Source organism: Gorilla gorilla, chromosome 1 (genome assembly GCF_029281585.2).
Source record: "Gorilla gorilla gorilla isolate KB3781 chromosome 1, NHGRI_mGorGor1-v2.1_pri, whole genome shotgun sequence".
Classification (NCBI taxonomy): domain Eukaryota; kingdom Metazoa; phylum Chordata; class Mammalia; order Primates; family Hominidae; genus Gorilla; species Gorilla gorilla.
In genome coordinates this window covers 228,098,149-228,114,085 of record NC_073224.2, presented here as the reverse complement: position 1 = coordinate 228,114,085, position 15,937 = coordinate 228,098,149, and the positions used below count along the sequence as shown (strand labels likewise).

General features: G+C 44.8%; 1 protein-coding gene across 6 annotated transcripts in view; it reads left to right on the top strand.

Annotated features, from left to right (window-relative positions):
* Nucleotides 1-15,937, top strand: part of VPS13D (vacuolar protein sorting 13 homolog D) — a 281,804-nt gene that overhangs the window by 253,467 nt on the left and 12,400 nt on the right. For all 6 annotated transcript variants that reach the window (XM_031007143.3, XM_055384705.2, XM_031007141.3 and 3 more), the window contains one exon: nt 13,706-13,837. In XM_031007143.3, coding sequence (XP_030863003.3) covers nt 13,706-13,837 — 132 coding nt within the window. The remainder of the gene's footprint in view (nt 1-13,705; nt 13,838-15,937) is intronic.

The following is a 15,937-nucleotide window of genomic DNA, read 5'->3' as shown; positions in this document are numbered from 1 at the left end:
CTCTACTAAAAATACAAAAATTACCTGGGTGTGGTGGCGCACCCCTGTAATCCCAGCTACTCAGGAGGCTGAGGCAGGAGAATCACTTGAACCCGGGATGCGGAGGTTGCAGTGAGCCGAGATGGTGCCACTGCACTCCAGCTGGGCAACAGAGCGAGACTCCCTCTCAAAAAAAAAAAAGAATGAGGCTTCAGCCAGATGTTTTTGGATTATATGTGGCGTGGCCTATTAAATGGTTTTTATTTTTGTTTTCTCCTATTTCTTAGTATTTCTTTCCACCAGTTCCTGTTGTAAAACGTGACCAATTAGTACTGATGCCGTACATCCTTGTATTAGTAAAAATCCTGCTGTGCCTTGAGGCAGGGACCTGCTTGGGCCAGGCCTTCCCAGGAAGCCCGTCCTACCCTCTGTAGCATATAGTGCCAGACCACCCCAGCGCTCCCACTTACCTCCTTCACTCTTTCATTGTTGATACATGGGCTAGGTTTCCTACAGAGTCACTTCAAGGATGTAGATCTTATCCTCCCAATTGGATTGTGAGTTTGTTGTTATTGCCTTTTTTTGGTATTCCTCAAGGATGTTCAGAATACCTCACATAGTGATGGACTCAGAGTACCTATTAAAGAGATTTTCATTAAAATCACACCATTCAGTAAGTTGACCGAGTACATCAAGAGAGTCAGAAAGACCCAAGATCTAGTTTGGCTTTGCCAGGCATAGCTTCCTCATCCATAAAATGAAATACTAGTAAGATACTTCCTTATATGAATCTTGAGAGGCTCGGAGTGTCCAGTACACATTCAGCACTCAGTCAGTGCAGCTGTAGAGACATAGCGTGGACCTTGGTGGCCCAGCAGTCTCAATCCTGGTTTCTTCTGACCTAAGATTGGTGGGAAAGTACAGATAAAAGAGCTGGTTGAGGAGGTGTTGATAACACAGAGTGTTTTTATGGAGTGTCCTCGGAGGGTTACATGCTCCTTTTTGTTGAATCTGAATCTTTTTTTTTTTCTAATATGGAGCCTCATAATCATTCAAGGACTCAGTGTGATGCCACAGGTTTAAAACTTGCCAGTTCGTCTCTTATGTTCTGCCAGTTTTTTAAAAGCGGGAATATGAGTGCATGTGCACGTGTACACACACGTGTGTGTGTGTGTCTTTGTGTATGTAAAATGCTTGGGATAAAAAAAGATGGATCAAATTTTGTCTGGCATGGCATAGCATCTCTCACCTCTAGTATCCTCTAAACATTTAACCAAATGGACTTTAACTGGTTTACTTCAATTCTATTTTTATTTTCGTAGTCATTTAAATGTATGGGGAGCCAACTCTTTCAAATGAGACATTTTGTCATTAAAACATGTTATTTAGTTTAACCACATGGGCCCGGCTTCAGCAACATTGAGGACTGTGAAGAGGGTTCTGAGCGGCTGTTCTCTCCTGACCTGACCGCAGCAGTGACCCACCAGCTTGCAATGCACGCAAACTGAAACAGGCAGGATGGCCAGCCCAGGGCTGTCTGCATGGTGGTCTTGGCATCTGTACCTTAGGTTGCCAGCTCCTGGCCCTTCTTGCCTGCATTTGGTGGCCGTTGGCCCTGCCGTGTCATATGGCACAAGAGCCCTTCTGGCCCGCATCACCCTGTGTACTGATTAGGCAGGAATCAGCAAATCCGTTGAGTGCATGTTTAATGTGACACAGATGTGGGACATACTGCAGATCTTTCTGCTTTACAAATTTTCAGCTTTTTGCATTTCATCAGTGTTGCTTATTATTTACAGAATGTAACTTGAGACACAGAACAGATTGTAATTTTTAAAAAGGTTGTTGGGGGGGTGGGCCCGCAGGGGATCTGGGAGAAAAAATCCAGTAGTGTGGAATGTTGTTTGCTGTCCAGACCAAACAAACCAGTTTGCCAAGGGTTGATGGACTATGACAATCAGTCCAATTCATGTTAACACTGGCGGCACTTAATTAAAAGGCAGCTTGACCTCCTTATCACCAAATAAAGAATAATCTTTTGTTACCAGGTTGACCGTCGCAGCACCAGGCAGAAATGTACCCCTTGTAGAGGCACTGAAGGGCACCACCAAGCTGCCAGCTCGTGTCCTGCCTCCTTCCTGTCCACAGAGAAAGGCACCATTGAACCCAGTCCCCACTCAGACATGTGGATATTCTTGCCTCATGCCTGCTGTGGCTTTACACCCAGGCGCTATGGCAAGAGGCGGAACAAAGAAATCTCTTCCTTTGCCCAAAAATCCAAGATACTCTTGAGGGCATTGGAATGATGAGCCAGGCCAGTTTGACACAAGTTCAAGGAGAAGGTACCATCTCTTGCTTCTAGAGGGGCACATCTGGCTAGAGGTGGTCCTGGCTTCTGAGAAAGCTCAGCCATAGGTTACATTTAAGGGCAAACAATGAAAAGCACCAGCTGGTCGGGAGGAAGATGAGGAGGAGTGGGTGATTGGTTGCTTCTTTCCTGTGTCTAGTTCTAAAGAACTTAAAACTTGGGTCCAAAATAATGAGAGCCGTGTTGTAAAAATCATTTGAAGAGAGTTCTCCTGGGGAATGTGAGCTAGGGCAGTGACCTGATCCCTTGGTCAGATGGTTCTGAGCTGTTTAAGTGCTGAGTGTCAACTGTCTACAGGGAGCCAGGCCCCTGAGGAGCGGCCAGGGTTCCAAGCCCCTCTGTTCTTTTCCTTCCTGGAAAAGTGCAGACGGTGCACGTTCCCCGGAGGCCACCAGGCAGCTCTCCAGTTGCCCTCTGGGTGAACGTGACCCAGGTCGGTAACTTTCTAGTGTCCCCCCCATGTTGGAATGATCAGCATTCCTGTACTCCAGGGGTTCTTGAGTTCTTGAGTTGTTACCAACGCCCTGCCTTTCTCTGGCTCAGATTCGGAGAAGGAGGTCCACTGCGGACTGCCGCTTCTTCACCCTCTGGGCTTCGGAAGCAGCACCTCTGGCTCCCCTGCACCCAGTCCTCAGTCTTGTGGCCCTGGTCTGCCCCTTTATCACATATGTCTTGAGCACCCTCTCAGCACACAGCACCGTTCTGAGTGCTGAGGTGCAACCATGCATAGAAGAGACAAGAATCCCTGGTTCTGCATGGCTTCCCTCAACACCTACGTTTCCAGGCCATGGCTTGGGTTCAGAAGAATCACCCTCCCTGGAAGAGATGAGTGACTGGAAGGAGAGCATGTCACTGGCTCCCCTGAGACCCTCCCAAGAGCCTCAGTTTCTCCCTCTACCACCTGAAGTCTAACTGCAGGGCCTGAAACAGATTCTCTTTAAAAACCCATGAGTATGGTGACTGCATAGGTTTTCATTCTCCTGAGTTCTTAATTTCCGTGTCCCTAGCACTTTTTGAAGCATCTGCTCCTGTTGCCCCTTTCTTTTCCTCCTCACCCTCCTCCATAGTCTCTGTTTGATAGTAGAAGGAGATTTAAAACCTCCAGGCTGAGTGAACAGGCGGTCTTGAAAAAGCAAACAAATCGGGTCAGGCACGGTGGCTCACGCCTGTAATCCCCAGCACTTTGGGAGGCTGAGGTGGGCGGATCACAAGGTCAGGAGTTCGAGACCAGCCTGGCCAATATGGTGAAACCCCGTCTCTACTAAAAATACAAAAAAATTAGCCGGGCATGGTGCCGTATACCTGTAATCCCAGCTACTCGGGAGGCTGAGGCAGGAGAATTGCTTGAACCCAGGAGGCGGAGGTTGCAGTGAGCCGAGATCACACCGCTACACTGCAGCCTGGGCGACAGAGCGAGATTCCATCTCAAAAAAAAAAAAAAAAAGAGCAAACAAATCACAAAGCAGGTCCCCTCTGGGGGCTGGAGCATCCTCATATCTGCTTGGCTTTGGTCACTGAAAGAGGCCCTGGGGGAGGGGGCTTCGGGGCTCCCCAGGGGAGAGGTGACAGGACACACGCCTCCCCCACTTCAGTCAAGGCAGCTTCATTGTCAGCGGTTGTACATACTAAGATTGTGTTACAAACTTCATTTGCAGAAAGTGTTTTACCCCTGAAATTTTTTTTTGAAAGCGCCTGCTGTGAGTTTTATTAATGGCACTTTTCTAAAACTTCATGAATTTCAATTCTGAGAATTTGATATCTGGTATAATTCATTGAGCTGCTAGTTTGATTTGCTCTAGCTCGTTTTAAAAAGCTCTGTCAGGCAATAGGATATGGATGGGAGTGGGTCAGGTGAGTGAAAACGTTTTAAGCACTCATTTCTTCAGAAAACACCTCTGTACCCACATGGGGTGTGCTCCTCAGGAGTCATTCAGACAGGTCCAGGAGAACTTGTCCCCCAGGGTGCTCCATCCAGATACAATTTTAAATACTGCACTTTCACATTTTGGTATTTTAAATGGACTTGACACCCAATAATTCTGAATAAAGGTAGGAAAGAGGGAGATGATTAACTTTTACAAGTACCTACTATGGGCCAGAGGCACTATGCTACACATTCTTCATATTTTATCTCAACATTATCAACCAAGTAGGTATTAAGTTCTCACCTATTGATGAGGAATCTGAGGCTAAGAACAATCTAGTAACTTCTTCAGTGTTACCCAGCTAATAAGTGACTGGGATTTCAGCCTGTGTTTGTCTTTTTTCAGTCTATGTTTGTTCCTTTATACTACTTTGTTCTTAAATTTCATCTCTTCTCTTAAAAGAGGTCAACTTTGGGAGAAGGTAGATAATATAAACATTGAAAGAAAGAGATTATATAATCATTTGCCAGAAATAAATCTGAAAATATTGGGCCAGACACGGTGGCCCACACCTGGAATCCCAGCACTTTCAGAGGCTAAGGCAGGAAAATCATTTGAACCAAAAAAAAAAAAAAAAAAAGTAGTGAAAATGTATGGTTTATTAATGTAATCAGCTTGTTATTATTAGCATGCGTACTTAATAGCCACAAAATAAAGCTTACCAGAGATGGTGTATTTCGGTTCTTGTGAAATATCTTGGGATTGGCATTAGAGGTGACAGGTTAGCAAGGAATTTGATAATGGCTTGAGAGATTCCAATAAGCACTACACTCTCTGACTCAGAATGTTCTACTTAGAACACAAAGAAAGCTTAACAATTGTAAAGCGCCTTGTTCTTCCATGATGTTGAAAGTTGCAAACCACTTTATAGGTTGTCTACTATTTTGTAAAAGCAAAGCAAACCCAGAATGCATGCAAAAATTATGGCCTTTAAAGAAATCCAAGCCTTTTAGGCTCCATTCTTACTATAACATGATCTACTTTCTTGGAATTCTTTATAAAGTAACTCTGCCCCTCCTCACCCAGCCGTTAACAGGTAGCCTCGCCCCTGAGGCAGTTGACTAAGAAAAAAAATCTGGAGTATTTTTGTCTTAGAGTTTAAATCCCAATAGGTGTATCTGTTGGCATTAGTCCTACCAGCTGTCACAGTTGCAGTGTCATGGGGTCCCCAAAACATGTGTTAAATTATGGGAAGCCTTGACCCCTATAAACAAGTCAGGTGTGAATCCCACTGATGGGAGAAAACCCAGCCCAGGAAATGTCGTCCCTGCTGCTGGATGTCAAATTGCTAAAAACTTAACAATATTAATATAATTTCTAATGATTTCTTGAATCAACATCTTTCTTACATTTTCAATGGCAATAGTACAACATGGGATTTTATGTGTGTTATGCATGTATGACTTGAGAACTCTAGGGAGAGGTAAGTAGAATGTTAACGAGAAAGCAAAGGGGAAAGGAAAATACTTCAGTTTGAAGCAGTGAGCCTCCCCAGTAGGAAAACTAAGTACAAGAGGTTGGATGTTGCACCCTGGCCCATCTTAGATCCCAGACACCTCAACTAGGGTTCCTCGTGTGCACCCATGGCACTCTAAATAATACACTAATAAAAAGAATAGGTAGCATTTTATCGACTGCCTATTATGTACTAGACTCTGTTCTAAGCACTGTACATGTATTGACTTATCTACTCCTCACAACAACCCATCATTATCCCCATTTTATAGATGAGAAAACCATCGCTCCAAGAAGTCACATAATTTGCCTGTGATTACAGTTCGTAAGTGGTGGAGCTGGGATTCAAACCCACTGGGCAGGCTGGCTCCAGAGCTGATCCTCTCAGCCATTATATTATGCTGCCTACTCTAGTGCTCCCTGTCTCTCCTAGTGCTTCCCTGCTGTGATCTTGTTGCCGTTTCTGTTCATCTCCTCCACTGAATTGCTGTAAGCTCCCTGGATACTTAATTCATCCCAGTCTTCTTCAGGACCTAGTGCTGGCCTCTGCATATGATAGTTTGGGAAAGGTTGGTTGAATAGGGGACTGGAGGAGGCAGGCACAAACCATTCGCAGGGCTCTAAGTAGGCTCGTTTTTCTGGCTACCCTAGTTTGGATCCTTAGTCAGTAATTCCATTTAAGAACCAATCTCTACTAGCATAGGGTTTCTTTCTGCCCAACCTGTTTTCCATGTGTCCAAAATCCAAATTGTCCCAACCTACGGATTGAATACTATCTTTGAGTGGGTTCTAGAAGGTGTATTTCTCTTTCTCTTGAAACTTTGGGGAAGAATTTCTCATGTAAACAGAGGCAAACTTTAGAAATTTTCATCCTCTAGTAGAGTCTTCTCTGATTACAGTTTGCACTGAAAGGAGTAAAATCTGTTTATGGAGAAGAAATACTTTTCCACTTCATCTTTAGAAGTAGATGCATGTGGCCAAGAGGAGGGAGCTACAAGTCAGAGGTAGTTGCAGCCTATGGCATGATGGGAGCTACAGGTCTGAGATAGATGCAGCCCACAGCATGGTGGGAGCTACAGATCTGAGATAGATGCAGCCCATGGCATCGTGGGAGCTACAGGTCCGAGATAGATGCAGCCCACGGCCTGGTGGGAGCTACAGGTCCAAGATAGATGCAGCCCACGGCATGGTGAGAGCTACAGGTCCGAGATAGATGCAGCCCACGGCATGGTGAGAGCTACAGGTCCGAGATAGATGCAGCCCACTGCATGGTGGGAGCTACAGGTTTGAGATGGATGCAGCCCACGGCATGGTGGGAGCTACAGGTCCAAGACAGATGCAGCCCATGGCATGGTAGGAGCTACAGGTTCAAGATTGATGCAGCCCACGGCATGGTGGGCTTCTTGGGCTTGCAGACATTGTACTGCTGTGGATACCAGAGGGTTTTTCACCAATTCGTCTACTCCACTGCAGACAGTACTATTTAGACAGACTGCGGGGTTTCTCTTAAAGAAATGACAAATGTTTGATTAGGCCATTTGGTCAAGAACCCTGGTATCTTGTAGCTGTTATCTGTGACCAGTATTGGAAGAGGTAGTCTGGATTGACCTTCGTTTTCAGTCTAATTGTGCACACTCGAGCACAGTATATATCAGTAAGATACTTGATTAAAACAAAAGCCCTGGACACATACATAAAGTGAATGCAAGCACAACCCATCACACAGCCCTTAAGGAAGATGGCAGCCATCAGTTGAATAAACATTCTGTGATGCTAACGTCACATGTGTGACATACACTTTCTACTCACTTACTGATTGTTTTTGAACATCACTTGGTTGATAGACATTGGCCATGACAGACTTCTCAACCAAATTAAGCTGTGTAGGGGTATGTGTATGTGTGCACAGCATCTGTCTTAACTAACAGAACTATGACATAGTTACTCATCGTATAAGCTACGAATAATTAATACCTGGCTAAATGTTGACTTTCAGGCTGAAAGGCAAGATCAACCAAGTGCAATTGGCTGGATCTGCCTGTGTCACCTCGTTTGGATTTACTGTTGATTTTTTTAAAAAAAGACATGAGTTGTTACTACTCTGATCATTGGTTTTGGGCCTCCGGTGTATGTCAGATAGCAATGGCCAGATGCAGGCACACTCTGTATTGATTGCCCTCACTGGATGGATATCTGCAGTGTATCAGCCACTGTATCCACAGCCCCTTCCCTGGGGGAAGAGTCCTCTATGCTGTACAGCAGACTCCCTGACATTTTCATAGAGTTCAAAGCTCAAGTTGGTTTGGTGCTGACATTCTGGATTAGCTGGTTGACTGGAAGGACTGCTTCTTTCTATACACTGTGAAATTTATAAACCGCAGCAGCTGAGGGCTTAACATGGCCGACAAGCTCCAGCTGGCAGCAATTAAATATACCGCAGACCTTTGGCCAAACAAAGGTTTGTGGAGGCAGAGTTGCTGCATGTGCGCTGAACAGACTCTTAGGTTGAGTGTTGGTTCATAAGAGATGCTGTCGACTAAGGAGAGGTGAGTGGGTGGATTTTGGCCACCTCTTGTTCGGTGATCCATTGTCCCCAGAATTATTGTATCAAGACCCTGCCCAAGTAGCAGCAAAGGTGGTCAGAGGAAAGGAACAAAGCCACCAGGGAGGCCGCAGGCCTAACAGTGGCGGGCCCGAGTCATTTAGACGTTAATCTGCTGCTGTAGCGCCAGTGGCAGGATCTGCAGCTACTCCACTTTTTTAAATTTATTAATTTATGTATTTATTGGGTACCGCTATGCTGTAGGCTATAGGCTGAAAGGAGAAGATGGGAATGAAAAAACAATAAGAAGACATTTAATATCCATTCAAGCAGCAAAGATTCAAGAGTCTAGACCAGTGCTATGCAAAATACAATTTAAATTTAAAATTCAGTCCTTTAGTTACACTGGCCACATTTCACATGCTCAGTAGCCACACGTGGTCAGTAGCTATGTATTGGACAGTGCTGTCCTAGACAATACCAAGTGTTGGATATAGATCGCTAGGGCCCCTTAAATGCCTCATTGGCAGGAGTGTAAAAATGGTTCAGCCACTTCGAACACAGTTTGGATTATCTTGTTAAGTGAACATTTATATCTTGTGAGCCAGCAAATTCCCCCTAGATAGATTCTCAAAGTTCACCAGGAAACACGTACAGGAATGTTCATAATAGCATCATTTGTAATAGCAGAACCTGGAAGAAACCCATGTGCCATCAACAGGAAGATGGATATATCATGGGATAGTCATACAATGGAATATGAATAAAGCAGAGACATGGTGAATTAATCATAGCTACAAACAAAAGAATACCTGAATCTTAGCAGTGTGACAGCGACATCCTTTTTCAAAAGCCCAAAACTAAACCCAAAGAACATAACAAGAATGTACTGGAGCATCCTTTGAAATGTGGTAAGGCTACATAAAAAAGAAAAGCACAGGAATGAGAAACACAAGATTCAGAACAGCGGCTGCCTTAGGTAAAGGAGGAACAGGGATTTGGGGTGGCAGAAGACCAACTTGTGGTCCACGATAGAGTGATGGAGTTTTTTTTTTTGCTTTTTGCTTTCACAGATGTTTATTTCAAATAAATAAAGAGAGCCCAATGATGAGAGTGGGCCTTGAACTGAGGATAATAAGCCCAGTCCTAAAGACCAGTTATAAAAAAAAAAAAAAGGACTGGCTGGGTGCGGTGGCTCACGCCTGTAATGCCAGCACTTCGGGAGGCCGAGGCGGGTGGATCACGAGGTCAGGAGACCATCCTGGCTAACACGGTGAAACCCCTTCTCTAATAAAAATATAAAAAAATTAGCTGGGCGTGGTGGCGGGCACCTCTAATCCCAGCTACTCAGGAGGCTGAGGCAGGAGAATGGCATGAACCTGGGAGGCAGAGCTTGCAGTGAGCCAAGATTGCACCATTGCACTCCAGCCTGGGTGACACAGCGAGACTCCATCTCAAAAAAAAAAAAAAAAGACTAGAGTCCTTTCCCTCCAGGTGCTCATAGGCTCACTGGAACATACAGGAAAGTCACTTAAAAATGGACACACTGTCACTGAGCGTGAACAAATGTAGGACTGCTGTTACATGGTCATACTCGTTTTAAAGGCCTACTTGAATGTACAGTGTCACATCAACAGATGAAGAAAACAGCGTCGTCACACAGTGGCCTGGGCTGAAGAACTTCTCTTAAAACTTTTTGCTGGCTTACGAGGTTTGAAAACACTAGCTTACTGTTAGCTTTTTACATTATTTTAGTAATTCTTTAAGATTGGAACTAAATTTGTTCATATGCAGTGACTTCAAATACTCTCCCCCTACCCACAGCCTACCAACTTGGACCTGAGAAGGTAAATTTTTAGTTGAGTTTTAGAGAAGAAAGAAGAGTTTTTCAGGCACTGACATTGATGAGGTGATACACGAGTGGGGGAAAATTCCTTTAATCCAGCTTTCTGCTTCTAGGAAGAGTATGCCTTCTGGAAGTCCTTGTATTCATAAGACTGTAACAGAAGATGTTTCCTTTTAGGGTAAAATTGAACTCATCTGTCTTTTCTTCCATGTTGATGTGAAAAATTAGCCTTGAATGCCACAGTGAGCTCCCCTAGTCAGCAGTGTTGAGCACTGAATCCAACCTTGCCCTTGATATTGTTTGATCAAAAGTCAAGAACCCTGGAAATGGGAAGATAGTTTGTGGCCTGTTGTGAAGACAGTCAAGAAAAGAAACATAACGATAGTCAGTGTGTATCCTCAGGGGAGCCACTCTGCTTTTGTATTCTCTGATGTTTTGGTGGGTTTGCAGTTTACAGGTTAAAAAATAATGTATTGGGAGTGGGGGTAAGGTTGGATCACTGAAACCTGGGTAAGGCTCTGAGGGAGTCCACTGAGTCAGGAAATAACTGTTTACACTAGAAAGCTGTTTGATCGTGTGAGAAGATCAACAAGGTGAGCCCTTTACTCCCATTCTCAACTATTCTGGAGCTGTCATGAGATTAAATTTTTAAGAGCTCGGGTCCAGAAACAAGCCGCCTGTCGTTGGCTTCTCTGGCTTCCTCGGATCCACCAGAGGCATTTAGGACTTCAGCAAGTTTTCTCCTGCCTGGTAGCATGTTTTCCCTCAGCTTTGAGTACTAATGAAAATCCTGCTTCATGTAAGGGAAAGGCCTGTCATCAGTGTCCGCTTCAGGACACTGCCGTCATGTCCCTTTCTGTGTTTTGATCAGTGGGGCAGAGACAGCCTTGACCTTTCTGTCAGGAAGATGGGGTTCTAGCTGCTTCATATTTTGCCTCAATGTTGATTTTGCTTTCAGGGCTCAAAATCCTTAGTCTTCAAACTCTCCACCAAAGCTTGCATACTGGCCTTCCTGTTTAGCTCAATTAATGGCCCTTATACCATCTGCCAGCCACCAGGCACTCACTCGTTTATTCAGCTTATCCTGACTGCTGCTCTACCATAAACCAGACACTGTTCTCCATCCCAGGAATGCAGTGAATGAAACAAATTCCCACTCTCCTGGAGCTTCCAGTCCACATGGGAGCCAAGCAGTAAATAACATGTTTATCCACCTGGGATGGAAAGCAAATGTGTTTTGAGCAGATGACTGACTTGATGTAACTTACCTTTTTTTTTTTTTTGAGACAGAGTCTTGCTCTGTCACCCAGGCTGGAGTGCAGTGGCACGATCTCGGCTCACTGCAAGCTCTGCCTCCCAGGTTCATGCCATTCTCCTGCCTCAGCCTCCTGAATAGCTGGGACTACAGGTGCCCGCCACCCCCACCCCCACCCCAGCTAATTTTTTGTATTTTTAGTAGTATTTTTAGTTTCACCGTGTTAGCCAGGATGATCTTGATCTCCTGACCTTGTGATCCATCCGCCTCGGCCTCCCAAAGTGCTGGGATTACAGGCGTGAGCCACTGCGCCCGGCCGATGTAACATCTTTTGAAAGGGCCGTTCTCATTGCCATGAGGAGAGTGGACAAGAATGGAAGGAAAGAGAACAAATTATGAGACTACTGTAATAATATATTACAAATCCAGGGATCCTTTGTTAGTTATGATCGAGATGGAGAAATAGTCAGATTTGGGATATATATTGAATTTGAGCCTGCAGGCCTCCCAGTTGATTGGGGAAGATATGTTGAGACGAGTCTGAATCAAACCTTACGTTGAAAGTGATGAGGAAGCAGACCCTGCCATATTCCTCTTGGAGAGCCTTTGGGCTTCTACCATGCAGCCTGACAGAGAGGTCAGCAGGATTGCCTTGGGGAAAGGATACTTTATTAGCCTGTGTAGGCAGTTATTGGAATGACAGCAAGTGTTTTGCTAGGCAAGGAGGTAAGAACAGAGCTCTGCTACGTGGAGAGGCACGCCAAGCTCCTTCCCCCAACCCCCCTGCCTGCAGAGGTTACCAGCATCCTCTCGGCAGCAGTCGTCCAGCTTCTCTGCTGACGGGTTAGCAGCGGCCCCTATACTGCCCTCCCCACTTTCAATTGATAGTTGGGCTCTGAGTAGCCAACTGTAAGCCTGCGTCTTGAAGGAAGAATTGAGACTGGCAGGGTATGTGAGTGTGTGATAAAAACACAATGGGTTTTTTACTCCTTCCCTTAGTGCAGATCATTGAAACTTCTATAAAGTCTCTTTGTATTGCCCTTAGAGAGTACAATTAATAGTACTGAAGACGTCCTTATAATTGAACTTTTGTAAAATTATTGCTGGATTTTTGTCTTTCCAGCACACATTAAACCTCACCAAGGTATGGGGCTGTCCTTCAGATGTCACAGCCTGATGAACTGAGTGCTGACCTGGATTCGGGAGCACTTTTCAGTTATCCCAGCTGTGCATGGCCCATTGCATGGCCTGTGACAAGTTTCTGGGGTTGTTTCTGTCCATATTTCCAACCTGACTTGCCCACCAGGGCACTTTCTGCCCTTGTAAGTAAATCTCTATGCTGCTTACTGTTAGTTCCTGTTTCTGAAGTGCTGATTCAATGTGTAAGCCTTCTCCTCTCTTTTAGATCTGTCTAGAGAGGAGTGTTTTGCTTCAGTGAGCTCCAGGAACAGATAATAAGTACAGCAAGTACAAGGCCGAGGACAGACCCAGTGCACTCTTATCAGTCGTCTGAAATATGCACAGCCTTTCCAAGACAAATGTGCACTCCTGTTTCTAGGAAAACACCAGAAAGTACTTAGCAATTACCCTGTATATGCTGTGTGGAAAAAGACATCAGCCTACCCTGAAAGCCATAACAAAGCAGATTCCTCCAGGCAGCTGACAGCTGAGTGGCCCGAGTTAGAGCCTCTGCAGAATCCCAGCCTGTGGCCTGGGCCAGGTCCAGGTCCAGGTCCAGGGGGCATTCTTCCCCTCGCATGATTACCACGTCCCTCACCCTTTGCCCAAGCAACTGACCTCATCTTAGAAGAAGTCTCAAGGGTTGGCGTGTTCTTACTAAGTGCCCAGGATTTTCTTCCAGACCCATCACAAATCCAAAAATGGCTCTCCTGAAGAGATGCCTAGAAAAAGAGGGTGCGGCCCGGGGGGATCTATTATAGTAATAACCGCAGGAACGAGAGCCGCCGCTGGTGGGCAGCTCACCATCCGCCAGGACCAGGCTTGGCGGGCACTGTTTTATTTGATCTTCACAGCAGTCCTGTAAGGTAGGTGTCATCATCCTGTTTCAGAGAGAAAACGGAAACTGAGGGTTAAGGAAGGTAACCAACTTATCCATGATCACATGGCCAGAAAATGGTAGAGGCAGGATTCAGAGTCAAATGAGGGTCTTTAACCACTATTTCATGGTGCATTCACAGGCGTACTGTAGTTTAATTCTGTTCACTAAATGTAAAGTATGTCTCGTATTACAGAGTGCTTTTGTCTTAGTGAGAAAGGAAAATCATTTTAACCTGCACACTTAACCTCTTGGCTTTTTGTCCATTTACCTATCTAGGACTCAAGCACAGAGGGTTCGGAAACCGCGTTGCTGCACGGGGCCCCAGGGGCTGCTTCCCCGATATTCTGAGAGCCAGGCGGAAGGACAGGAGCAGCTCTTCAAACTCACAGACAACATACAGGACGAATTGTAAGTTAGAGCATGGGAAACCAGCCCTGTGGGTCTACTGAGTTGTGCCTCTTCTCCTTTTGATCCTGAGAAGTCTCCATCTGATCTGAGTTATTTTCATGACTCTTGGACCTTAGATCTGGTCAAAGAATTCCTTGCCCCAAATGTTTTTTAGATTTAGATATAACTGATGGTAAACAGCCTTTTACGCAAAGGAGTGGTTCTCAACTGTGTGCCATTGCCTGGCCTTAGTGTTTTGTGTCTAGAAAATGGCAGTCTCTTTCTAGTTAGTTCAAAGAGAGAAGATCATGAATAAAATGTTCTCAATTTTAAGGTTTTTCTCCTGTAAAAATTTCTTAAACTTTGATATCCCATTTTTGCCGCAGAATGCTAGCAAAACAAAACAGAAAAACAAATAGCAAACAACTAATAGTTGGACATTTTGGAAATGTATTTTTCTTAAGATTGCTTCGTTACTCTTTAAATATGGAGCCTTATATACCTTGTCATATCTTCAGTTAGTGATATTATTCCTAGTTGACATGGTAGAATTAAGTATTTCACTATTTTAGGATATTTTGCAGAGATCCTGGTAGCATGGAAGTGCTCTATAACCTGAATAGGTGTTAGAACCACCAGCCCAGAGAAAGCAGTTAGTTGTGTCTGGGAGTAGCAAAATACTAGTTTAATTTCTTCTAATGCTTATTTGCCGTCTCCTTTAAGGTAAAGCGAGCTTGGGGGGATTCTGAGTGCTGTGGGTGTTTTTCGGTGGGTGGAGGAATGTCTGAAATAGACGTCAACTGTCAGGATAGTCTTCAGAGTCATTGTCAGGGACAGTGTTAAGTAGATCTCATCTCATAGTTTCATGGCGGTATTTGAATGGGGATATCAAAAGCCAACTCCAGAAGGTATTTGTTGCTTGCCGGATAGAATGGCATCTTCCTACATGTGCCTTGTGTGACCCCTGTGGTGTTATCAGAAGGTCTCTTGAAAATGGAGTTGTACTTTCTTGTTTCGTCTACTTGGGTTGCCATTATAAAATATGATAGGCTGGGCAGCTTAAGCAACAGAAATTTGTCTTCTCGCAGTTCTGAAGGCTGAGAGGTCCAGGATCAAGGCATCTTCTGATTCTGCTGCTGGTGGGGGTTCTCTTCCTGGCTTGCAGATAGCCCTCTTCTCACTGTGTCCCCACATTGCAGAGAGAGAGGGGGAGCTCTCTGGTGTCTCTTATAAGGGTACTAATCCTATCAGCTCAGGGCCCCAACCTTATGACTTAATTGAACTGTAATTACTTTCTTACTCCAAATGGTCACATTGGGGTTAGGGCTTCCACATATGAATTGGCGGGGAGGGGGTAACTCTGTCCACAGCAGGTGTTGCTAATAGGTTCTGCCGTTTCAGTCCAGTGCCCAGAGTGCCCATCAGTTCACTCCAGAACTGCTCCAGTTCATTCCTTGGGGCAGGGATTTGGTACCATGACTGCTCTTGATATTGCTTTGTAGATGGAACTTTCAGCCTTTGGATGGGGGGTCTAGAGACCCCCCATCCAAGTTTCTCAGGTCTGGCAGGATGTGGTGCAGAGTCTACTACAATGGCAGCCCTGTGAGGCTGGGATTTTTGCCTGTTCCGTTCAGGAAAGCATCCTCAGCACATGGAACAGTGCCTGGCATCTAATAGGTACCCAGTACATATAGCCAGAGAGCTGCAGTTCAGCATTTGTGTTCACATGCGTCCATTTTCCATTCATTTGGGGGTTTTTTAGTCACAGGCTAAATGAGATTATAAATTATTGCATGTTTTCTTTTCACTTTCCTCCCCAATTCACCTCTATTCAAGTCGAACTATCTCTGGTCATTGTGAAATTTGTTTGCAATAGAAGAAATTGCGTGGTACAGCCAACATAGGACTGCTCCCAGTGAGATACACACATTGAAAAACAGAGCCAGAGAGAGCTAAAAACTGGAATCGAAATGAAATCAGTAAAACAGTTTTCATGAAACTCATGAAATTCATATGAACTAGGAAGAGATATTGGCATGAATGAATTTTGACTTTAAAGATGAAAACCATGTGTCTCCACCCAAGTTGTGGGTTAAATCTTGCCAGTGAATGCTGAAGGAG